The sequence below is a fragment of the Cantharellus anzutake genome (genome assembly GCF_015039405.1).
Source record: "Cantharellus anzutake strain C23 chromosome Unknown EI90scaffold_70, whole genome shotgun sequence".
In the NCBI taxonomy this organism is placed as follows: domain Eukaryota; kingdom Fungi; phylum Basidiomycota; class Agaricomycetes; order Cantharellales; family Hydnaceae; genus Cantharellus; species Cantharellus anzutake.
Genome location: NW_024067020.1, coordinates 324,195 through 350,073, shown reverse-complemented (window position 1 = coordinate 350,073; position 25,879 = coordinate 324,195). Strand labels below are relative to the sequence as shown.

Below are 25,879 nucleotides of genomic sequence, written 5' to 3'. Positions count from 1 at the left end.
CATGAAATAATTGTGTGAAATGGTTGTTTTCTGTACACTAAGGAGTGGAGGGTATGAAAAAAAAGGTTTCCTAAGTGAGAATCGAACATGTGCCACTTAAAAAAACTGCATAGCCTCAGCTAATGCTGTATCACTTATGCCACTGGTGTGAAATGGGATTTTCCCATTTTTAGCCTCTTATGGGCTCTATGCAGTACAATATCACGTGACATGTAAATATTAAGAACTTAACCATCTACAATCACCGAAATCCACACTTTGTTAATGTCATTGTAAAGACAACTGTTCAACATCTGTTACATTAACTGTAACACTATTTCAATGTCACGGCCACTCCCTGCACCTGAACACTATAAAAATGGGCCAATTAGGCCCCATTTTTATAACAACTGGGCACAAACAAGTGACTGGTAATTAAGTAATATATAAACTGTTAAACTTCACGCACACCCAGATATTGATTTCACAACCTTGGATGTGCTCCCTTAGTCTCCATGGGTTGGGTTGGGTGCAATGACCGCATGCATAAATACTAAAAATTATATTCTGTAACCTATGTACAACTCATTACAACTTAGTGTGGGAACATCACATGTTGCAAGTTGTACCAGTCACTCGACAGATTTCGGAGGCAACGTAAGTTGTGGCTAAACCTTGGAGAAATCATGTGAGCAACTGGGAAGGAGTCTGGGAGAAATCTAAACCAACAGATTGAAAGAACAACAAAAAAGAAGTCATTTTATCTACTCAAAAGAGGATTAGGATGGAATTTTCAGGTTGTGAAAGAAAAGTTTATTAGAGGCAAAAACAGGTGCAGGAAATTTCTGGTCTAAACTATAGTAAACACAAAAGGTATATGAGCTCATAGAGCTTTCAGAGCAATGACAATGGCCATTTTACACACACATATATCCATATTATCTTTGCACTACTGGTGCCAAAATAACTAAGCAGATTTCATGGAGATATGAAGACCATCCATTATTTAAAAACAAAAAGTTCTATGAGCTCATAGAGCTCATAGAGCTTTTCAAAATGATGCTGGCCATTTAATATGCATTTCCAAAAATGTATATACACATTATCTTTGCACTTCTGCATCCTTAGGAGAACAAAATCATTCAAAAATTTAATTTTCTCCACCCAGGTGCACAGCAAAAAGACTCAATTTGCTCACAGAGCTCTGTGAGCTCTGAGAGCTCCCTACCAAGTTTGCTGATGTGGGAAGTGCCACATCATCTTCACACACAGCTGCAGCCATCTGGGTGTCTCCATAGGAGATCCCAAGGGCATCTGGTGTGGATGGACAACAGGTGTACACCCAGGTCATCTGGTGCACCTGGGATTGGGCATGTTGCTGTGGGGACTAGTCCATGCACTGCAAAAAGTCAGATTCTGCAGATTCTACCCAACAACACACACTACATACCCACCGATACTTCCACTGCTCATCCCCTTACTATCCAACACTCCATACACCCATTCCCTATTTTTCCATATTTTTCCCGCCATTCCCAACAGTCCCAAGCCAAATTCCCACACCCAACCACACCACCAATTTCACCCCCTCCCCAGATCTCCACAACTATACATCAAACTTAGCCATTTTTCTACCCAATGGTGATGCTCTACCTTCCTCCTTTACCCATGGAGCATAATGAAAATCCCATACTTGGATGATTCAGCACAGTGTAGAGCCTCACACTTGACAGCACCTGTCAATGGCCATATCTCAGGAACTACTGCACCAATTGGGACAAATGAGGGTTCGTTGGAAAGCTGGAGACGAGGAGGTTGTTGACGGGAGAATAGGCGGGCGCTGTAGCGAAGTGTTGCGGAGTTAACCTTTACAATTTCCATTTCAGATCCATTGTCACAATTTCTCCATTCATTCATATATCTTTTATTGTTTCTCTGTCCCTGATTGGACATTTTTTTATTATGGTTGCCTATCAGCCTGTTTGCATTTCCCCATTCCATTCATTTCATTTCCAGTCCATATAAAATAGGAAATACCTTGTACATAACAAGTGAGTACTGAATAGACCTGTCAAAAACCTGGATCGTATAGGGGAAAATGCGTGAGTCCGAATGCAGGCGGGGCTCAACTAGAGGGGATCCAAGAGCTCCGGTAGTGGATTGAAGCTTCTCCAGGGAGCCCAGTTCTGCTGGGTGGTACAAGAGGCTCTAAGGAGGACACGGCCTCAGCAACTTGGAGGGAGCACTGTGCCTCTGTTACATTGTAACGGGTCTATCACCACTAGACTCGAGACAGAAGAGAGGGGGAGGGTTGCAGTGGTTGCAGGCACAGGTTCGTTAACTTGGAGTGGATTCCGCTACTCCTCACTGTCTAGCTAACTATACAGCTTGTCACAGTATCACGGAAGAATCCAAAAATGACAAATAAGGAAAGAACAATAAGAAAGGGAAACATCGGGCTCTAGTGACTAGAAATGGAATCAGAAAAATCAGGAAAAATAAGGAATAGAGAACATTGGCTAAGGGTGGTAGAATCGCAGGATTTGGCTTGTTTATGGTACACCAGCAAATCCCCGTTACAACGTCTCAGTTAGTCTATTTCTTATGTCTGAGGTATCTTGTAGAAAGGGAACGGGATTCACTCAGAGGGACTTTGGGTAGCATTTTAGTCGAGATTAGAACTGAGGAAAACTACAGGTTCTAATCTACAGGTATTTATAAGGGGGAATGGGAAGGACTTAGTCAAAGTCTGAATGGTAATAGAAGAACACCTGAAAGGTGCCGAATGATACTGAGAGGTACCGAAAGGTCCCGAACGATATCTTTAATGGGGAACCAAGGTGTCAGGTTGAGGAGGGCAGAGTAATGGGCCGGAAAATGAATGGGAACAAGAAATGGGTAAGGGGGGTTAGCCGACTGAATGGTAAGGAGAAGATAGTCATGCTAAGAATGGAAGGTGACTAATAAGTGATGACGTGAGTGAGGTCACTGAAAGATGCAGGTAGCTCCGAAAGCGGAGTTGCATATCCGAAGGATGTTGGGTGACTCCAATAAATGAAATGGGTGGAGGAATGGTTTAGGGGTATGTCATGGGATATCGGAGGTCTATTGGGATATTGGAGCAAATCTGGAGTCTCCGAATGTTCCAACTCAGGACCGAGCTTCCGGGATGGGAGTAGCCAAGGTTCGGTGTGCCACAACCAGACCGGAGCTGAGACAGTCAGGAAGGAAGGTGACCTGGGGAGTGGGGAGGCATGGTGTAGGGGATGGTGAAGTTGTTAGGAAGGTGTGGTGTGGTGGGAGTGTGTGGGATCGGGATTCTGGGATATGACAAGACCCATGAGGAGTAAAAACTAGTTACATCCAAGTGGCAAAGATGCCATCCATGACCCCAATGCCACTCTAAACTCCCTCCAATCATAATTCTCAGCCTTGACATTACAAGTGGGGAGTGGAGCAAGAGGGGTCGGGGACTGGATAGGAATGGATGTGTGGCACAGTGGCACACCAACCTACCACTACCACAACCACAACCACAACCACTTCACACCACACCTACTCCCACCCAGCAGGATGAGAAATAAAAAGGGGGCCAGCAAGCGGCTTCCTGGACAGAATCAAGACCGAACTAGAGACTCAACTGGACTTGGCATCCTATAACTTGGTGGGGATCTCCCTGAGGACACTGTGAGGCTACCTTGCCTCCCTCAGGACTACTGCACTTGACCATGCCTCCAGCACACTTCACTTGGTGACCAGATCTAAATGTAGCAGAGGGGAAATCTCCATATCAAAATGTAACTAGCCAATAACACAATATCACAAGCAACACAATATAAAACAATAGAAAGTGGCCATGGAAAACCCAACCTACATCTCCAACCCAAACCACTTGACACAGCTGTGCTCCCTTCATGTCAACCAACTTGCCTAAACTACAGCTATCCAATGCAACAAACCCAGTAACTTGCAAAAAGTGTAATGGCAGTTCATGAACCTGCATGGGGGGTCATGATTGCTCATGACTTAAGTGGTTCCAGGCAGGTTTTGAGTGGTTACATGCCTGTCTATGAAGTGTCATGAAGTGTCATGAGCCTTCACAAAGGATCATGGACCCTCATGGACCTCCATGAATCACTATGAGTCTTCCCAAGAATCATTGTGATTGATCATAAATTAGGATTCTTGGCACAACAATGACAATTGGGGCCATAATGGTTAATTACATGTTACCCTTGAAAGTGGTATGAAAGCATCACACAAGAGGGGGGTTGCTCTAGTTGATTTCAGACTAAGGTCCCTGAAAGTATTTACAAGGTATAAATAAGGGAGAGAAATCATGGGAAGGCCCAGTTGGTCCAGTGCAGAAATGAGTGGGGAGTGTTAAATTGAATCAAAGACAAGCACCCAGGTGAAGAATGAATAAGTAAAATATTGACACTTGATCTGCTACTATATTGGCACCCAGGTTGTCAGTTGCCTTCCTCCTTTGCCTCTTTGTTTAATTGTTCATTCCACTCTCATTCATTCTCTCACTCTGTCTCCCTGGTTCTCATCCCTCAATTAGTTTGTCATGTTCACCACTCTTCCTCTCATTCAGGCACCAGACTGACCACTCTGCTACACCTGAAATACAGGATAGCCTAGAGCATGTGGCACAACACTCCCACTGAGTTGTTGAAACCAACATCCCAACATCCCAACATCCCAACCCCCTGATGCCTTGCAATGGAGTAACCTATCAGCTAAGTAATCACTCACACTGCCATACTCTGCTCCACTTCCCATGAATACCCTCAAGCACCATTTCTGACACCAAGCAGCAAAGGTGGCTGGAGGAAAAGCAGAGTTCAGTGCAGTGCCAACACAAGACCATGAGTTGGAGGTTGATCAGTCAGTGCTGTCACAAATAAGGTCTGTCACATGACAGTTCATAAGTGCTTGTGACATCTCATGCATTGACTCATCATACATGTTCATGGAGCATTATGAATGTCCATGATGCATCATGGGACATTATAGCATTTTACATGATTGGGAAAGGTCAAACTAAACATATGACACTCCATGACACTCCATGAACCTTCATGACCTGTTATGAAAGGTCATGAAGGTTCATGACCACTCATGACCACTCATGAACCTCCATGAGGCATCATGTCATATTGTGTCACCAGCAGTCATGAACCTTGTCAGCACATGATGGTTCATGATGGTTCATGAAATTTGGTGACAGTTCATGACAATTTGTCATGAACTGTCATGAAATCCAAAATTTTCAATGTAAAAAATGTCTGATTCAATTCAACATGTTATGAGGGGTCATGAAATTTTGTGACATGTCATGACTCATGATTTCATGACGCAGGATTATGTCATATCCATCCACAGCCATCGACTTCCACTGCCTCCAATCCCTCTGGACTACCTCTGCTCCTTCTTCACTAACCTCGGAGCTCCCGTATTCCGCAATCACCTCCGCTTCCCTCGATGGTCACCACCCCCTCTTTTCAATATATTACCTACACCTCCCTAAGTATGGAGCCCCGAAGGCTTCCAGACAGCTCCGACGTCCGCTAGTGCACTCCTGCCTCTGCTGGGCAATTCACTTGCTTGCCCTGCAAGTCCACCTTCAGGCCTATCCCTCCTTTCTGTTTCTGGGTTATTGCCTGCCATTCCACTAACCCCATAACCTGACTTGTCAGTAATATTCAGTTGGCTAATGTTTAACCCCGTTAGGTCTGTTCTGCTCAGTCCCGCCATTCATGGGCCCACTGTAGGAGAAATAATATTCAAAGAATAAAACAATGATCTATCAGAATAGTCAACAATCAGGTGACAAGTTCAGATGTTTAACAGATCTCATGATCTTTATGAGACTGGACAGACATTAGAAGATCATTATAAGTTATCCACACCCATGTAGCATGAGATTTAATCTACTACAAGCATGCCTAGAACCTGGCATAGGTGTAATATTCAAAGAATATATCCTCACAACAAGAAAATAGCACATAGACGGCAGAATAAGAAGGAACATTGGGAAAGAAATGTGAATATCTCGGGAACCAGTAAACTTTTGACTGTAATATCTTTACCATCTGAAAGAAGTGTTTCTAAACTTTATCCACGGTTTCGTTTCATTCTAAAAGCTTCAAAACTGACAGAGATATCGCTCAAATGGCGAAACACTTTATAATTCATATATATTTATTTACTAATTCTTACAAAAAGTAATGTGACTCAAGGGAAATATATTGGCGCCCGGAAGTCTGGCGGACCGAATACCATATGGCAGAGTATTCCCTGGCGTGGGCAGACAGTTTTTGATCGCATCAGAAGAGGAGAAAATGCTAAAAAACCGGATCTTGTATCATCAAAACTTTTTGATTTTAAGCTCAAATAAATCGGAACAAAGGAATGATTGATGATCTGGATTTCGGATCATAAGCATAAAGTGATTCATAAGTCCGTGAATCAGTTAATTAATTGGGAAAGCTCTAGAACATTAGTAATGATGTTGCTTCACAAAAAGGGGTGAATTAGAGAACAGTCTAGAAAGTTCCATTATGGCTGAGTCATTTCTAAAGATAACCGTTCGTAATTGAGGCGGTGTAGAGCATAGCTTTAGCGCTACAAGACCCCGCTGAGATCGGCCCAAAAGACAAAGAACTGAATTACTTATTGCTGAGTCATGTCCTAAGTCCATTATAAAGCTTACACAGCCCAAGCCCCTATATCATTCTAGAACTATCTATAATACAAATGTAGCACATGTAACTAGTGCAAGGCGTGGGAGTAGAGAGGTCTCTGAAAAGCATAAAAGGCCGCCGCTTCTGCCCCCTCTCAAGCCTCAGGTAGAAATATAAGTTTAATTCTCCTCACCAGTGGTTGGTTCGTTTGCTCCAAAAGATAAAAGCAAATATTAGTTGTTAGCTAATATAAAACTAACACATCACTCTAAGCGTGAGTTAGGGTTAGTTAGACACAGCTGAACAAAAGTGTCATAGTGAGAATTAGTGAGAATTTGGTGGAGGGACTTCTTAATTGAATAATCTCTCAGTAATATTTGGTTATCACACCACAGGAGAAAAGTGAGCAATCCTGAACCTGCTATATAACTAGCACGCACTCTAAGCGATAGAAAGAGCAGTTTGGTCACTCCTGTATTGAGTAACATTTATTAGGGAATTATTTTATTAGTAGTTTTTCTTCAGTAAATTATCAGGAAAATCACATCCTACTGAAAAGTGGTATATCTAGGTGTAATATTGACTAGAAATCATAGTAAAGTCAATATAGAATTTTATCCATAGACAATCTATACGTCAGGTGAGATCGTTGGGGGGTGTTTATTGTTGTTTAGACAGTGAACAATTATATATTTGGCAACCAAAACATGGTCAGTACGCAAATCAGCACAAACTCTAATATCATTATTGGAAGTAGGAAACTGGTTACATAAGGTGATCCAGCTCCGCTCCTTCACTGCCCTTGCTGTAACTATATATACTTAACTTGTACATAGGTTACACCTCAGTGATAAAATTAACTAGAGTTGATCCCTCTTTAGTTCTTGTTGCCAGTAAGTAAATTAGGGCACAGACGTGTAACTTGGCACAGCACTCCTGGTCTGAGTCACTGAGGCCGAAGCCCTCTGCCATGGAGACGACTCCTTCATCTCAATCCGGTCTCTAACATGGGGAATATCCAGCACATTTTTCCTAACTTTCCAACCACATGTCGCCATGGTCCCAAAATTGGCACATCCTCCTGACTGGCCACACCATGAACAATGGATGTTTATCCCCATTTTTTTTGAAGCCTGAGGGATGCCAGGGACCATCTGTGCACCCCATTTCCCATGCATGCACAACAAACATGTGACATGCATCGCAATACACAACTGGAACCCACATATCTCTGTGAATACCTCACCAATTCTCCTTGCATAACATGTGTTGGAATCACCTTGATGCCCTCTACTATCTGTACTATAACCTCGTCACCTAATTCCTAGCCAACTTTCTACTGTATGTTTTTCTAACATTTTATCCTGCATTGAGACCCGATATATCACCTGTTCTGGGGTGTCTGTGACCACCACCCCTACAACATCCATGAGAGATGTAGGTGAGTGTTTATTTGAGGTTTTTACAGACCTAGTAGCACCCCCAGACCAAAACCCAGCCCCATGAACCACACATGCAGTCACTACAACCCTCCCCCTCTTCTCTGTCTCAAGTCAAGGCGATTGACCTGTTACAGCATCATATGAACAAGTTATGACTGTCACGACCGACAAATCCTGGGGCTCCATCAGCAGCGAACCACTATCGGTGAATCCACTGACCCAAAACCCATCCTAACCAGCCCCCAACCCAATGTCTGGCCCCCTGCCTTATTGCATGAGACTTGGCCAACGATCAGAACCTAGACCCTGCCAGTATTCCAACCTTACCTCCAGTTCCTGAGCCCTTGGCGCTCCCAGCATTCTGTTGTATCCATACAATCCCGACCTCTGCTCTGGGTAAATTGGAGTTAAGACCAAAACTATATTCTAATAAAGTGAAGGACACACCCAGAATGATTTCTTGTAAAGAGTCTAAGCGAAAGGAACTCCGAAACCGACTCCGGAGCCCTACCTCCCTTCTGTCACCTTCTCCTTGCCGACTCCCAAGAGGTTATCCCACCTCCGGCTCTGACACCACCTTTGGTCTGACTCTGGAACATTCCAGGTCCGACCTCAACCTCGACACCTCCCAGATGAGCATGCAACACCTATGCTCCCGACTCCGGGCCTCCGCTCCGGAATCCTGTTCACATCTCCTTCTCCAGAACCTCCAGTCTTAGCTCCAACCTCGGACTTTGACCCCACCTCCGCTTATACCCATTGTATTGGTTACCTCATTCCATTTAATTATGTTTGCCAATATTCCGGAGTTTAACTTCCGAGTTCAGACTTTCTGGACTTAGGTCGGACCTTGCAACTATTGCATTGCTCCATTCAATTCCGCTATTCTCCCTCATTCCTATTTGGGCTGCTGCTTCCTTCTATTCAGTCAGTCAGCCATTCCCCACTCCCATCCTCCATCCATCCTCCTTGGGCCTTGGCCCTTCACTCCTCCTTTGGGAAACACCATTGAGTCAAACCCTTGACCCTCGGTGTTGTTCCTCTTTCCAGCTCCCTTTGTCTCCTTTCGGAGTACCCTTGCTCCTTTTGATTCCAGACCCTCCTTATATACAATGTACATAGTAACTTGTAACCTCAGTCCGAAATCGACCTGAAATGCCCCCAAGAGACTTTCCCTCTGCTAGATCCGAAATTAGGGACCCCTAGGACAACCAGCAATGGCACAGCGCTCTGCCTGAGTCACTGAGGCCGAGGTCCTTCCATGCTAAGTCTCCGATTCCACTCTGGAGTCATCTGAATCTGCCTGTTCTGACACATTCAGTCCCTCCAGTTCCTATGCCTGCCTTGTCTCCATCTGAACCACACTCATTGCTTCCCACTATGTGGTCACAGCCATGCCCCACTTCCATGCATTCTGCACCCTCTGCCCACTTCTGGTTGCCCTTGACATTTTGGTCAGGTCAACACTCCCACTCCCCTCTGTACCTCTGTTGGCCTTCATGCTGTCCTTGTGTGACAGTACTGACAGATCAACCTCTGTTTGCAGACTTGTGTCAGCACCACACCAACCCCGCTTATTTGTGGACCTGTATCGGCGCCATGTGCTGACCTCCTCTGGCCATTTTTGTCACTCAGCAGCATACCATTCATTCCTTGCCGAGTGCCTATATTGTTCATCCATTCATTTGCTTAACTTTTGTTTTAGTTCATTGCCTCCCATTTCATGGGCTCTTGTCCTTCATTCAGTTTGACAATCCCCACTTATTTCCACACCAGACTGCACCAGACTGACTGGCCCTTCTGTGTTTCCCTCCTGCCTATTTATATCCTGTAAATACTTCAGTCTGAAATCAACTAGAGTACCCCCCCTGTCTGGACTGAGTCCCTCCTTCTGCAAAGGGGGCTTCCCCCCCTCTGAGTCCATGCCTGCAGAGTCCCTGCAGGTCCGCTCCACTTGCAAGTCTTGTTTGAAGTCCACTGTAAGTGTCAATCTGTAAATATGGGATCTCTCCCAAACATCAAGCTCAGGGCACAGCGCTCCACTTGAGTCACTGAGGCTGTGATCCCACTCTGCTAACTCTGAACAGCGCTTCCAGATGTGCCGCATATTTCCCCCCACACATCCACATGCGTGCACTCCAACAGACCTCTGCAACACCTCCAACATCGACTCTGACAGAAACCAGCCCATCTTCTGACAGTAATTCTGTCTCTGACAGTCTGTCCAACTCTGACAGGTCAGTAGTACATTGATACAGAGAAGGTCATCCATGTGATAGAAAAAGAGAAGAAAGGGGAAGTAGAGAAGGAGATGGGAATAGTAGAGAAAAGGAAAAGGGGGGAAAAGGTGAAGGAGGGGAAGGGGAGAGTGGAGCACCAGGTGGATCTGGGTGGGCCCAGATGGGTTGGGTGTTGTCAGGGGACGACTCCCGGGTCCCCATGACCCTCCCCTAGGTCCACAGTCTCTGGTCTGGCCAGCCCTATCCAGGGCACAATCCTACTGTGGGTCAGAGATGAGAAGGAAGTTAACTTCTCATCTTCCCACAGTGGCCACAATACATTGAAAACTTCCGGAGATATCTGGAAGTCACATGAGACCCGAGACCTGAGGTCTGGCCCATCTGGCTGCACTGAGCGTCCGGCACAGGGCGCATGCAGGGAGTGCAACAGCCAGGTGCAGTTGCAGGTGCGGGTGCGAGTGTGGGTGTGGATGCGGGTATGGGCTAGGTCAGGGTGTATGCCCTGACAGTGCTTGATGGATGGAGTGTCAAGGAATTAAATGACTAAAGCCAACTCCAATAACTGGCTTGTGGTCAGCATTGAGCAATGATGTGCAAGCAAGGTCATGGTTGCGAAGCAACCTTTCTAGTATTCATCAGCAAACCACTGAAGTTGATAGAAATGATAGGAATCATTTTTATCGTGATATCATTCTAGAAGGCTGTCAGAGATGGGCTGGGTTCTGTCGGAGTCAGGGTTGGAGGTGATGCAGAGGTCTGTTGGAGCGCGCATGCACGGATATGCAGGCGGAAATATGCGGTGCGTCTGGAAGCGCTGTTCAAGGTTAGCAGAGTGGGATCGCAGCCTCAGCGACTCAAGTGGAGCGCTGTGCCCTGAGCTTGATGTCTGGGGGAGATCCCTTATTTATGGACTCACAATTACAGTGGACTTCAAACAAGACTTGCAGGCGGAGCAGGCCCATAGGAGGAGCACGGACTCCACAAGCACGGACTCAGAAGGGGGGAAGCCCCCTTTACAGAAGGAGGGACTCAGACCAGACAGGGGGGGGTACTCTAGTTGATTTCAGACTGAAGTCCCCAAAAGTATTTACAAGGTATATAAATAGGTAAGAGGGAATATAGAAAGGCCGGTCAGTCCGGTGCAGTCCGGCACGGAGATAAGCGGGGATTGTCAAACTAAATAAGGACAAGAGCCTGGGAACTGGAAACGAGGAACAGATCAATAAACAATAAGTGGCAAGGGTTATTGATGAATAACTGAATGAGATCAATAACCTAGTGCCAATAAAGAGGAGATCAAATGCCGATATTGGCAGGGAAGCAAACAATAAATGGCACTTGGCAAGGAATGAATGATAAGCTAGCTGCCAAGTGACAAATGGCCAGAGGAAAAGTGGAGGTCAGTGCGCGGCACCAATACAAGTCCGCAAATCAGGATGCGGGGTTGGTGCGATGCCGACACAAGTCCACAAAGGGATGCAGGAATCAGCATGGTGCTGATGAGTCCGCAACAGAGGGTGGTCTGTCAGTGCTGTCACAAAAGGACAGCATGATGGCCAGCAAGATACGGAGGGGAGTGTTGACCTGACCAGAGGTGTCAAGGACAACCAGAAATGGACAGAGGTTGTGGAAGGTGCGGAAGCGGTGCATGGTCGATAGAGCAGACATCGGGTTGGGGCTGGTAAGGATGGGTTCGGGTCAGCAGAAACGCCTATCAGCATTGATTCGCCACTGATGGAGCCCTGGGATTTGTCAGTTGTGACAAAGGCCCCCTGATTACAAGAGGCCATATCGAGTCAATTTCAACTTAAAATCCAGGGGTGATTGCAGTGATATTTCAGATTTCATGATCTCTATGTACTGTGCATAAATACATAATACAAAATGTAAACAAAGTTGAAGGGGCAAGGCCCCAGTTCATTGAAGGATTCCGGGTGTGTGTTGGACATGGGGGGCTTGGGGAATGGTTGGATTCAGGAGTTGTGGGATGGGTGATTCTGCAAGTTATCAGGTCCCTTAGGTGATGAGGGATTAGTGCATGAACATGTACTAATGGGTAGCACTCACCAGACATGGCTGAGCAGCTTGTACAACCTGTAATTATGCATAGAGTGCTATGAGTAACTTGGAAAATATGTACTATGAAAGAAATATAAGGGACCTACCTGGAAAACTAGAAGTGATGCATAAGAGCCACATCACCGTCACCGAGTGAAAAAAATGTTAAGTCCACGAAGCTATTCATTTGGAGCCAACCCAGACTCGTACCCAGTCTGAGGAGCTCCATGGATGCACAAAATAATAGCTTTTTTACGCAATGTAAATAAATGTTCTCACGCTAAATCTTTATTCTCACGTTCTGCTTCCACCATTAAAGTCATGTTCTGTACTCAATACAAAAAATCACATGGTATGGAGTTAAACACATAGCTGATCACCTACTCCGAAACTTGCCCATGACACTTCGCTCCTCAGACTGGGGCAAAATGTAGTATGGCAGTGCTACGGCACTTTCCGTCCCAACGTTTCCCACGCTAATCCTTGGCCCAATTAGGCACCCTCCCCTGCCCTCCATGTCTGCATCCCCTCTGACTGCAACCGACACCATGATAAATGCTAAGCCAACAGCAGAGCAAATAAGGGTCCTAAGCGAACAGAGGTGGTCAAAACATGCCTGCTAGTTTCAAGCTGAAATTGTGGAATACCTCCTTCAATTTCCCAAACACAATCTTGTAGCTACTGTGGCAACTGGGACAGGAAAAATGTATACTTTCTTCCTTCCAGCACTCTATGAGAAATCCGGTGTCACCTTTATTGTTGTCCCTCTAAAAAAACTGGCTCACCAGCACCATGAGAGTGCAGTTAAGCTAGGCCTGACAGCGATAACTGTAGAAGCTGAAAACACCAGTAAAGATCTAATAAATGTATGTTTCTTTCACTCTCCACATACCAATAGGCTAATTCCAGTAGAGGAGATAGCGGAAATCAAATACAGATACGTTATCCTTGGACCGGATTTGCTCTGCGGTGAACTCTTGAAGCTACTTTGGAGGAGTGCAAAATTTGTCTCTCAAATCAGCTGAATCATAGTTGATGAGGCACACTGCGTTACACAGTGGCTGTCCTTTCATTCTAAATATGCGGATCTTCACTCATTGTATGTGTACCTTCAATCCCGATGCCAATGGTACCTTACATCCGCAACCCTCGATGCACGTACTTGCAGCAAGGTACTTTCCACCATTAATATGGATCCATATCATACTACGCAGGGTGGGGATTATACAAAGTGGATCCGCCGTTCAAATGATCATCCAAACTTACATTACTGTGTATGGCCAATGCAGTACAGTAGAGAATCCTGCAAAGATCTTGCGTTCCTTGTGCCGTTGGGACTCAAAGAATCCGACCCTGTCATGCCAGTGCCATTCTTTGTTTACTGCAATTCTCGAAATGATGCAGAATGGAGTGCCACTTACCTCCGGTCTCGAGTGGATGGGTCACTAAAGAAGAGGATAATTTGGGTCCACTCAGGGATGTCGGATAAACACAAACAGCAAGCAGTTTAAATGTTTAGGGATGGAAGACTTATTGGAATAACCGCCACAGAATCCTTGGGGTTGGTAAGTGCAGCACTCCACATGTGATACCCACACTGACAGTAAAACAAAGGGTTTTGACTTACCAAATATCGCAAGACTCGTCCAATTTGGCCCACCTGACAACTTGAGTACGCTTGCACAGCGCTTTGGTCGTGCAGCAAGGGACCCGGACATGAGTGGTATTGTCATCCTTCTTGCACCACAAGATTATTTCGAAGAAACCTGCCGTGAGCGAGAAGGGAGGGCAAAGAAGATGGCCAAACGGAAAAAACGTAAAGCCACTATGCAGAAAATCACAAGCACAGATGACCAGCCAAGGAAGCGAACAAGGCAACTGCTTACCATGGTTAATCATGTGGATGCCCACGAAGTTGCCGCATCTAACAATGAATTTGATGAATATCTGCTTGATCTTCATCAACCAGATCCGACGCTGCCATTGCGAGAGGATGTTTGGCCGTCAAGCGACAATGATCACCCTGATGAGAGGCATTGTGATTTGGAAGCATCCAGTGTATTGGAGGATGAAATGTGGGATGAGTTTCTGGATATCGATTTTGATGTGGTGTGTAAGGCAATGGAGGGTGGGAATAGCGCCACCAATGGGATAGAATGCATGGATGCCATTGGTGAGTCCTTCCCACGATAACAAGGTTTGTTGGGCAGACTCACATTTGAGCGGTAGATCACAATCAACCCAACGCTATTGATGATGAGGTGATAGAGCCATCTGTGGAGCGTGTTGAAGACAGTGGTGTTCATGTGTCAACACAGAATAAACCAAGAATGGTGAAGGTGAAGAGGGGGCCAGCAGACCGCAAGAATATTGACCCAGGTCTTGATGCATTTATCAATGCTGACCTGCTGCCAGATGGTGATCCTAGGAGGGGTTGCTGTAGGTTAGTGTGCAACATTTATTTTGGTAATACCCACACAAGTGAGTTTGAATTACCTTCCCAGCTTTCCCACCCTGACTAGCCCAGACCCGGACCCGCATGTGCGCTCCGCCCCGCATGCTCCACGCGCCACATGCTCCGGGCCCGGTTCCCACTCTTCATGTGACTTCTGGGTATCCCCGGAAGTTTTCGCCATATTGCCAGTGGGCCACTGTGGGAAAGTGAGAAGTTAACCTTCTTCTCACTTTCTTACCCACAGTAGGTTGTGCCTTAGGATACACACAGGGCTGTGGGCCATAGAGAGAGGGGTCATGGGGACCCGGGGTCTGTCCCCTGACAAATCCCCACCAGGGACGCCACACGGCTGTCGCAAACGGTGTGATCCACACAAGTCGACAAGTTGCTGTGACCTACACAGTCCTGGACACACATCAGGGATGTTTGATGCTGAAGTTGAACCACTTCCCAGTAAGTGGAACCCACAGCACGTCGAACCCAAGTCCAAATATGAGAAGAATGATGCCTGGTCGACTGCTCTTGACAAGGCACTTTATGAGTGGAGAAAGGAGGAATTTGCCCACACTCACCCTGACCGCCATGATGATATGTGGGTGGGAGACTGGCTCATTCTCCCAGATGATGTAATCGATGACATCATCTATCTCGCACATCTGAACAAGCTAACATGTTGCGAGAAGTTCATTCAACTTGTTGATTGGGTATATCATGAACACTATGCTTTGGAATTACTCAACATTGTGCACAAGATATTTGCACTCCCCCCTGAATCACCCACTGTCGCTCAAAATGCGTCCTGAGCTGTCGAAAATTCTCGAATCAGCACATGCTCAAACTGTCGAACCCGTGGTCACAATGGTACATTTTATGTTACTTTCCATGCAGTACAAATGCATTTGCACCCTAGCTTGAACATGCTCTGCACCGTGTGGTACATGTGGGCAAACAGGTCATACTCGTGAGTAGTTTTGTACTGTTGATGTGTCAATAAGATAGATCAGCATTTTTTCTTGTAGGGACGAAATGTAAAGACAAGGAGAATGCTGTACCACCCTCGACATCGGTGTTGTGCCACTGAGGTTTACGCTCCCAGATCAATGGCTTCTATTTCAGGTCCCTCATCATTTTCTTCGTTATCCATGTCAACAGAACTCCACATCGTTCCCCTCAAATATTGCTTGCACCCCTTCTGAAAGTAATCCTCTATGAAGTAAGGTACCTTCTGCCCTCTCTCGTACCTGTGTGGCCGGAGCTCATGAAGGGTCCTTTTTAAACCATCCAGCCTAGATTGGATGTCAGGAGCTGCATGATGGAGCATTTTCTCCGGTATGTGAAAATCGTGCTCAATGTCTTCGATGCACTGATGGTATGCATTAATGATTGATGATTGACTAATCACATAGTTGATTGTCCTTCCAGAACCAGAGCCACCATACACGACCTGTGCTTCAATGTTAATATTTGTCATCACTGATTAACATCTGCCACACCTTTGTATATAGGTTCATTAGTTCCACAAGCCAGTCAATTGCTTGAAATCCACCCTCCTTTCCAGATGGACAGCACAACCAACACCTCATCACAGCGTCTCTTAATGGATCGGGAAGTTGCCTAAGTTGAAATATGAACTTGGATGAGTGTTTCACATATTTGTGTTTTCCACAGGCCTGAAACACCGACACCCAGAATGAGAGGACATCGACGATGATATCAACCATTCCATAGTTCATTGCATGAACGAGGATTCAGTAATACATGGTATCATGATTGAATAGGACCTGGTTCATCCATCGCTCGTCATACTCCTTGTTTCGTCTTTGATCAGATGATATTGTGTCTGTTTCGAAATATGCAGACACAATGGTCTTTGCCCTTCTCTCAATGTCCTCCCAATCAGGTTTGCTTTCTACATAATTCCAAAGGTCTCCACCGATGTTCTCTGTCCAAGCATCGAGGATCATGGTCTTTGTGATGAATATTATTCCGTCATTCATCATACGGAAGGGGGAATGCTTTTGTTGAGTTTTGCAACGTCATTGGGGAAGAGATGGGCGAGTTTTTTGTAGAGGCCATTTGGATTATTGCGTAAGTTGTGTCCCATTGTGTGAATCCTATTAATAGCATCCACACATGCCATTCTAACGTGAAATAGCCCAGGTATCGGTAGCAGATAATGCATACGCTCCAAAACATCCTCTTTGATGCATCGTGACTGCAAGATGGTCTCAATTTTCTCCAATGACCCAAGATCGCCATGAACCAAGATCATGTACTTTCATATGTTGCAGCATCCATAATCCCACTCTGTTCCAGCAGCGACAGAAGAGCTTGGATGTTTCCATCGATTGTTGATGCCTTCGCATACATTGCTTTCACTGTTGAGTATGTTGTCTTTTCTGGGCTCAGTTTAAATGTTGAACACGGTTGCCCAAGGTTCAAGCGCATTTCAGGGAAGTATTCATCTATGAGTATGGCTTTGATGTGCCACTGACAATGTTTTATGAGGTTCTGGATAGTGGGTGATGTTGGGATAACATCGGATAGAGTCATGGGAGGGTATGGGTTTGTCGCATCCGGGTTATTGTTGTGACATTCCCAGATCATTTCGGCATACTCCAGATGCTCCGGGAGCACTTGACTAGGGGGATTGAGGAACATGCCAGTGGTGATACTCTCAAAGGTACGTTCATTGAGATCCGTTGACTGACCGACTCCGAATTTGAAGTCGCAATTGTCATATGCCAGATTGAGTACCCTAGTACATCCAAGTTCCAAGTTCATAATCTTCTGAGTCATCACTAACGAGTTCCAAATGTTTTCGGTGGACTTTGGTGAGACTGAGAGGCCCGCATGCACTGCCCATTCTCGGACTGATTTGGATGCTTGGCTTCCAGTAAGATAGAATGAATTTTTGGCTTGCATCGCATTGCAATGCTCATTGGAACTATGGAGTAGTATCAATATGATTACAGCTCCTTTCTATGATCATATTGTTTCATGTTCATGCCAATTGTTGAAGTGCTTACTGTGTCAAGAAGTGCATGATTTCTTTCTTCGGATGTGCCCTTGCTTGCTTTCCCCCAGATACAGCATCTTGGGTTTCATCATCGGCAAAATCGGTTTGTACTGGGACAGGTCTAGCTCTCCTGCGTAACCAATGGAGACACGAGAGAACTTCTCAGGTGGGTCTGCCTACATAAGGGGTCTGTAAGGTTGGCTGAAGAGCTTTGCCACCACTGGGTTGCTGATACCTTTCGGCGATTGGTTTCTGGTCCACCCATGCCTGTCAGTGGCCCAGTTAGGAATGACATTGCCAAGCGCTTTTACATACCTGCTCAGGAAAAGAAAGAATACCAGGAGCCCTCAACTAAGGAATCATTCAAAAAAGTTTATGAACTACTCATTCAAAATCTTCCCAAGTTTTCAGAGTCCAAGCAGAAGCTTTTGGATGAAATGATTGAACTTGTACAAAAATCCTCCCCATTTGGAGTTAGCTTGCAACCTGTTCCATAGTCATTTCAACATTATCAGAGTGCATGCATGGCTTTCCTGTTGTGAGGCAACAACTCATGACATGCATGTCATCAAATTCCTTTGTGATTGCATATACAGTTTTTAGCTGTTTTCTTTTTCCCTCAGTTTCTGATGTTTGGTTCACTGCTTCTATCTTAGTTACTTATCCTACCTAGTCCTTTATTGTAGGTTAGGATACAAATACAGTTATTCATGTGCCAATAGTTATCACCCCTCAATAGTTATTTCTACAATACACCCTTATTTTTTCACCGAATATTTTCATTATTTGCACACATGTACATGGTTACTATGGCCATGACCATGTAAAAAATTGACCAGATTAGTGTCAGGGACAAGTCCGCGGTCGAGGCAGTCCGGGCGTAGCATCCGGTGCTAAGGACCTCATGGGGGTAGATCGGGCATGTGTACTGGCAGGCCCAATGTAGGACAGCGATCCCTGGCCACTTAGACTGAAGTGGGAATGTTGAGAAGAAGGTTACTTCTTCGGTTCCCACCCCAGGTGTGTTTATATACATGCGGCTTGGGTCACATGAGGTCCACCACGTCACCCCGCATACAGCTGCAGTCACCTGGGTGTCCCCATGGGGGATCCCAAGGGTGTATGCTGCATGCACGTGCACTAGGTTGCGCCCTAGAGCCATCTGGGGTGTCCAGGGCTAGGCATGTCATGTGTGCATCGTGGGCAGATCAATAATACATAGATATAAGGGAAAGGTCGTCCGTGTGAAATAGAAATAGAAATAGAAGTGGAAGAGGGATAGAGGGGGGAAAGAACATGAAGGAAGGGTGCAGGGTGAGAGAAGAGGTACCAGGTGAGGTGGGCCTGGGTGGAGGTGGGTCGGGCAGGTGTGCCCTGACAATTAGACCTGAAATGAAGCTATTTAAGAGTGTGTGTGCAAGTTATACATCACCCTGACTAGCCTGGACCTGGACCCGGATCTGCATGCGTGCTCCACATGCCACATGCTCCGGGCCCGGTTCCCACTTCTCATGTGACTTCCAGGGATACCCGGAAGTTTTCGCATATTGGGCCACTGTGGGAAAGTGAGAAGTTAACCTTCTTCTCACTTTCTTACCCACAGTAGGTTGTGCCTTAGGATAGGCTGTTTACACACAGGGCTGTGGGCTATAGAGAGAGGGGTCATGGGGACCCGGGGTCCATCCCCTGAAAACATCCTGCACTTCAGGAGCTAGGCTATGACACTACAGTGCATCTGTCAGAGTCAGGGGTGCTGTTGGAGTCAGAGCACATGTGTATGGAAATGTGGGCGGAAATAAGCAGCATTGTCAGGGCACACCGCCATGACCTCCTTCTCCTTTTCATCTCATCATCTCATTCTCTCATTCTCTCTTCTTTCCTCCTTCTCTTTTCTATCTTTATACAGACGACCTCTCTTTCTTTCCTACACTTGTAGCACAGATGCGTCCGACACTGAGCACCCCGTAGGGGCACCGTGACGCTGGACGCGCTGCACATTCCTACTTGTATTTCCCCTCTAACACTCGGGATCGACTGCAGAGCCACCTGCAGTAACCCGGCTTCATCCGGGGATGACGTGGCACCTCCACGTGACCCATTCACACATGTATATAACTAAGCCGAAGCAGGACTGAAGAAGTAACCTTCTTCTCATTTCCCGCTTCAGGCAAGTACCCTAGTTTAGTCTAGCTTCCCACTCTAATAACAATACATTTCCTGCTTCAGCCTAAGAAGCCACACAGGGACGTAAGCCTGAGTGAGGGCTGGCCACTATACAGTCTCACTGCCCCACTGCCATCCAGGCCGCTAGCGCTGAGCACTACGCCGCTACCTCCACCTTCCTCAAGCTGTCCCTGACAAGCATGTCTGGAAGCGCTGTTCAGAGTTAGCAGAATGGGATCATGGCCTCAGTGACTCAAGGGGAGCACTGTGCCCTGAGCTTGATGTCTGGGGGAGATCCCTTATTTACAGATTGACACTTACAGCAAGCTTCAAGCAAAACTTGCAGGCAGCACAGGCCCATTGGGGTGTGTCATATCCATACATACCCAACCCTGATTCGACTCCCAGACCCCCTTTCCACCACCTCCAGAGTCCTACCCTACTCCCATCTTCCTCTCCTCCCGACTCTCTCCTGACCAATCTCTGCCAAGGTATGACCTCCGCTCCTGTCAGGTCACGGTCCATGTATGTAGGGTCATGTGACCCAGGGAGGTCACTATCGTCCTACCCACTGTGAATCATACATATTTACCCTGAACCTGGACACTGTTTGTACCTCTGCCCTGAGATCCTGTCCTGGTCCTGACCTTGGACTTTGACTCCACTCCAGCTTAAGTCCATTGCATTGGTGACCTCATTTCACATAAATGCCGTTGCTGTCAGAGACCAGGTTTGGGATGAATGAGGATGTCCCTGTAAACAGAGGGCTATGGCCTCAGCAACTCTGCTAGGAGCGCTGTGCCCAGTATCATTTGTGGACTGTTAGATTGGGTGGATTCAGACAATTCCGGAATGGAATTGGAGACTTATCATGGAAGGACCTTGGCCTCAGCAACTCAGGTGGAGCGCTGTGCCATTGCTGGTTGTCCTGGGGGTCCCTAATTTCGGATCTAGCAAGGGGAAGTCTCTTAGGGGGGAAATCAAGTTGATTTTGGACTGAGGTTACAAGTTACTAGGTACATTGTATATAAAAGAGGAGTCTGGAATCAGAAGGAGCAAGGGCAGTCTGAAAGAAGACAAAGGGAGCTGGAAGGAGGAACAACACCAAGGGTCAAGGGTTTGACTCAATGGTGTTTCCCAAAGGAGGAGTGAAGGGCCAAGGCCCAAGGAGGAATATTATAAAAATGGGGCCTAATTGGCCCATTTCCATAGCATCTGGGTGCAGGGAGTGGCTGTGACATTGAAATAGTGTTACAGTTAATGTAACAGATGTTCAACAGTTGTCTTTACAATAACATTAACAGAGTGTGGATTTTGGTGATTGTAGATGGTTAAGTTGTTATTATATACATGTCACGTGATATTGTACTGCATAGAGCCCATAAGAGGCAAAAATGGGAAAATCCCATTTCCACAACAAGGAAGGAAGGAGGATGGGAGTCAGGAATGGCTAGCTGACTGAATAGACAGAAGCAGCAGCCCAAATAGGAATGAGGGAGAATAGCGGAAATGAATGGGACAATGCAATAGGTGCAAGGTCCAAAGTAAGTCTGGAAAGTCCAAACTCGGAAGTCAAACTCCAGAATATTGGCAAAGGTAAATAAATGGAATCGGCTAACCAATACATGGGTATAAGTGGAGGTGGGATCAAAGTCCGAGGTTGGAGCTAAGACTGGAGTTCCAAGACAGAGATGCGAATGGGATTCCGGAGTGGAGGTCTGGAGTTGGGAGCATAGCTGCATACTTGTCTGGAGGGTGTCAAGGTTAAGGTCGGACCCGGAATGGTCTGGAGTCGGACCGAAGGTGGTGTCAGAGCCGGAGGTGGGATAACCTCTTGTGAGTCGGCAAGGAGAAGGTGATGGAAGGGAAGTGGGGCTCCGGAGTCAGTTTCGGAGTTCCGGGAGCCCAGAGCAGAGGTCAGGATTGTATGGATATGACAGTGGTCCTACAAGTCGTTGTGGACCTTGCTGCATTGACAGTGACATCATCGCTGAGATAGTTGTCATCGTAATGATGAGTCTCAATGTCGACATCATTCATGGATGAATCCTTGTCTTGATGACAGTGAGAGTAATGGACATGGTGCATGGGATGGCCACACCCATGGGAAGTGGAGGGAGGAGCATGCCCACACACTGGTGGTGCATGGGCAGATTCATACACCAACAAGTGTGTGTACATCAGAGGGGGGTACTGCAGCAGAAGGTTCAAATATGCCACAGGGTGAGGGTTTGCATACATCACAGGTGGGTTTGAGTACTTGTTCTTGACACTGAATTTTACAACGCTCATGAGCATCGTCAGTCATCGGTTTTATCCATCCACATGCAAGGATGTACATCCATGCTGTCAGGGGATGACTCCTGGGTCCCCATGACCCTCCCCTATGGTCCACAACCTCTGGTGTAACCAGCCCTATCCAAGGCACAAGCTACTGTGGGTAAGTGTCACAACCCGGCAATTCCCACGGTCAGGTGACCACTCCCCACACCTTCTCCACCTCCGCTTCGACCCTGTCAACTCCGCTGCCCACCTGATGCCGCCTGGACAAGCCCATCATTACTACCTTTTCCATGGCCCATCACAGGCCTACAAGTCATTCCTTATTACTCTTGTTTTCTTGACAGCCATGCACGGTGTAGAAGAAATAATGGTCACACTATGGAAACCCATTATGGAAATATGCCAGATAAATCACAAAATGACAAGTAGATATGAGAAAATAGAAGTACCTGAATTTTAACGAGATTTTATGAATTATTATGACTACATACAATAAAATGGAAGAAAGAAAATTAGCAAAAATACTTCAAGCTTAGCATCAACGAGACGGAATTCTCGGGGGAATTTATAGCAAATATTAAACAAAGAATTAGGACAATCGACCAAGATTTGACTATAAAAACAGCCAGAGAACCTCCACGGAAACTACTTTCCCACGTCTGCACACTAAGCCGAGGATGGAAGTACCACGGAACAAGGATTCCTTAGGAACTAATGCAAAATTCAAAGTCGTGTTTATAATGAAAAATGTAGATGTCCCCCAAACAGACCCAATGAAAGTAATTACAGAGAAACCTACCCATAAACGACGGAGATATGACTAAAACTCCCGGAAAACGAGGACAATGTTTAAAAAGCAAGCGTGAAGAACAACCAGTGACGACCGAGACGAGCTTGATAGCCCATTAAAAAGGAAGGGATCTAATTTTAATCCACCCAAATTTTCATAATAAAAAGATCACGCATTAATGAGATATCCAATAATGGGAATAGCAACATCAAAAGTCCGGGCTCAGGGAAAAGACAATGTTTACGAAAGATCCATAATTAAAACATACAACGAAATTCACACGGAAAATATGAAAAATGGGGAACTATAGTTAAGCAAATTTTCAGCCCAAACGGTCTGGCCGTTGTGAAGTTATACCAACGATGGGAATATTGAAATCCACATCATGTTTGATGACATGTGAGGGTGGCAATGCAAAGGGAACCAGCTGTCGGAACTGAGATCTGCACTTTGGCAGATCGCAAAGGCCAATTTCTGTCCAAATAAGGAAGAGCCCGGTCAAAACAAAGCACAGAAAGTGCAAAACAACCTTAGATCATGAGGGAAAAATCTGAAATAAATCACGGAAGCCCATATGAAGGATACAAACATCCATGCATACCATAAATCCCGAACAATTAAACAGAGATGGCGCCTGCTTATGAATGACTATGGGAATGACACATGTGATTACCGAACGTGCACACAAACTTTTGCTAACTCGACGAATACCAGGAAATAGGACACAACTTTAGTACCATTGGAAAGGTGGAAATAAATGAAAATTTATGATACCAAGAACGTGAAAAACCATTTAGAAATGAATGAGATACAAGGACATGAAGTTAGAAACCTGAAAACGCGTGGGAAGACAGCTTCAAGAGGTCCAGAGCCCTAAATAAAATACACAAAAATATGATATCTTCGAGGACGACCTACTATAACAACGAACAATACATATGGAGGACTAGGATGTGAAAATACAAAGGGGAATGAGGGGAGATGAACGAAATCCATGAAAAAACCACTAAACTACAACAGACCATGGTGGGAATTTTAGGAAACAATATTCTAATGAAGTGGAGAGCTATAATACATTCGTTTGAGTAATTCTTAACTACTAGCAACTTTTTCTTTCGGTTTTAAACCTGAATAATTCACTCATTTACCATTTCAAGTCTCATTTTAACTAAATGTTGCTGGATAAAAATGGAATAAATCAGCTAAAGGTCTCAGCGCAGCTGTATGCATAGTAATGCGAAGTTTGAATTCAGAATCACCGAGTCATATCGAACTTAATGGTAAATATGAGGAATTTGAAATAGAAAACTGCGACAAATGCAGTGCAGTCAAGTTCTAATTAACCATTAAAATAGCTTAGGTGAGGAAGGACAATAAGGATTCTAGGTGCAGTCTGACCGCAGTAGAGCCGCAGTTCAGTGCAGCAGAGCACAGTAGAACTATAGCGTGAAAATTTCATTCTTTATTCAGTTTGAGAAAAATACACTGTAAATAAATCCTGTAAATACAAGGTAGAACGTGAAAAAGGAAGGCAACCCAAGGAGTATAAAAGGGAGACCCTTTCTGCAACTTTTCGCCCCCCTTAGAGAAGTAAGAAAATAGAGTATTATTTTTCTCAAGCATTTCTGGTTGTCACTCCAGCGCAAAAAAGTGATATACAGTTAAGATTGCCACTGTAGTAAAAGGCAGCAATTAAGGAGAGAAATATTAAGTAGATATTTCAACAGGAGAGCTGGTTAACACTCCAGATTTCAAAGTGTAAACACAAAACAGTTATTTTGCTACTGTTAAAACAAGCAATAAAATAAGACAAAAATAAAACAAACTCAAGGGACACTCCAGACACAATCTAAATCCATTAACTGAGTAGAATCTTTGAAACTTCACCAAGTAGAAGATTTCATTCAAGTTAAATTCCAAATTAAACAACGCTACACAGAATTACACCTAGACAAATTAAGAAATTTCAATAAAGGAACAGCTCCGCAGGGCTCGGTTTATCTGTAAGTCACTTCCCAGAAACTTTAGACTAACCCATAAAAATAGAATTAGCCAAAACACTCGGATTGGTACTATAATTACAACAAATATTACTAGTACACTTCCCCATCCTAACTAAAGAACCAGGGAACAGCTTGGTGGTGGTCTCGTTTGAACCTCCCAACTGACCTTCCTTTGTTCTCTCCTTCAACGGCCATCCTTCTCCCACACTCTTTGTTTGTTTTTGTCCTTCTTAAAGCTGCCTGCAATCTCTGTGAGATCTGGTGACTTATTCCTATTCATTCCATTATACTTAAATACCGGTTGTACACTACCTTGTACTTGAGTTCGAAAATCAGCTAGGGTTACCCCCTATGCTCCCTGTCTGAACTCAGTCACACCCTCTCCACTCTGAAATATCGGGGCCACATCAAGTACAAGGTGCAATGCTCACAAACGAGTCATTGAAGCCAAAACCCCACTCTGCCGCGATTGTCACCCCCACCCTTAATGGGCTGTTATGCTGAAGCAGTGGACCTTAACAGTCGCTGACAGCAAGTCATGGTAACATTTCCCATGCCCTGACAGTATTTTCGAACTGCCCTCGCTCTTGATGTTAAACACTATGTCTCGCAAACCCATGACCCATTCTCAGACCTGCCCACCAGTGGCTGGTACTTCCACATCACCATATATGCAGTATACCTCCTGCATATTATTTGATAGGGAAGAGTCGGACGAACCTTTATTCGAGAGTTTCATGGCAGACCAGGCAGAC

The 25,879-nt window shown here is 45.4% G+C and overlaps 4 protein-coding genes across 4 annotated transcripts; 1 reads left to right on the top strand and 3 right to left on the bottom strand.

The window, feature by feature from the left end:
- Window positions 1–1,448: 1,448 nt before the first annotated feature.
- Window positions 1,449–1,932, bottom strand: EI90DRAFT_3020058 (uncharacterized protein; the record flags this gene model as incomplete). The annotated part of the gene is made up of 3 exons (XM_039057464.1): window positions 1,449–1,585; window positions 1,633–1,671; window positions 1,704–1,932. The coding sequence occupies 3 exons, from the start codon at window positions 1,930–1,932 to the stop codon at window positions 1,449–1,451; spliced, it is 405 nt and encodes a 134-aa protein (XP_038910956.1).
- An 11,599-nt stretch (window positions 1,933–13,531) lies between these two features.
- EI90DRAFT_3020057 (uncharacterized protein) lies at window positions 13,532–15,669 on the top strand (the record flags this gene model as incomplete). Its single annotated transcript, XM_039057463.1, has 7 exons — window positions 13,532–13,583; window positions 13,626–13,642; window positions 13,701–13,916; window positions 13,963–13,976; window positions 14,016–14,584; window positions 14,680–14,854; window positions 15,321–15,669. The coding sequence occupies 7 exons, from the start codon at window positions 13,532–13,534 to the stop codon at window positions 15,667–15,669; spliced, it is 1,392 nt and encodes a 463-aa protein (XP_038910955.1).
- A 398-nt stretch (window positions 15,670–16,067) lies between these two features.
- EI90DRAFT_2850710 (uncharacterized protein) lies at window positions 16,068–16,437 on the bottom strand (the record flags this gene model as incomplete). The annotated part of the gene is made up of 2 exons (XM_039053746.1): window positions 16,068–16,310; window positions 16,360–16,437. Coding segments are annotated over 2 exons (321 nt in total), but the record flags the coding sequence as incomplete, so codon positions are not given.
- A 1,006-nt stretch (window positions 16,438–17,443) lies between these two features.
- Window positions 17,444–17,848, bottom strand: EI90DRAFT_2864473 (uncharacterized protein; the record flags this gene model as incomplete). The annotated part of the gene is made up of 1 exon (XM_039053825.1): window positions 17,444–17,848. A coding segment is annotated over one exon (405 nt), but the record flags the coding sequence as incomplete, so codon positions are not given.
- Between the last annotated feature and the right edge of the window lie 8,031 nt (window positions 17,849–25,879).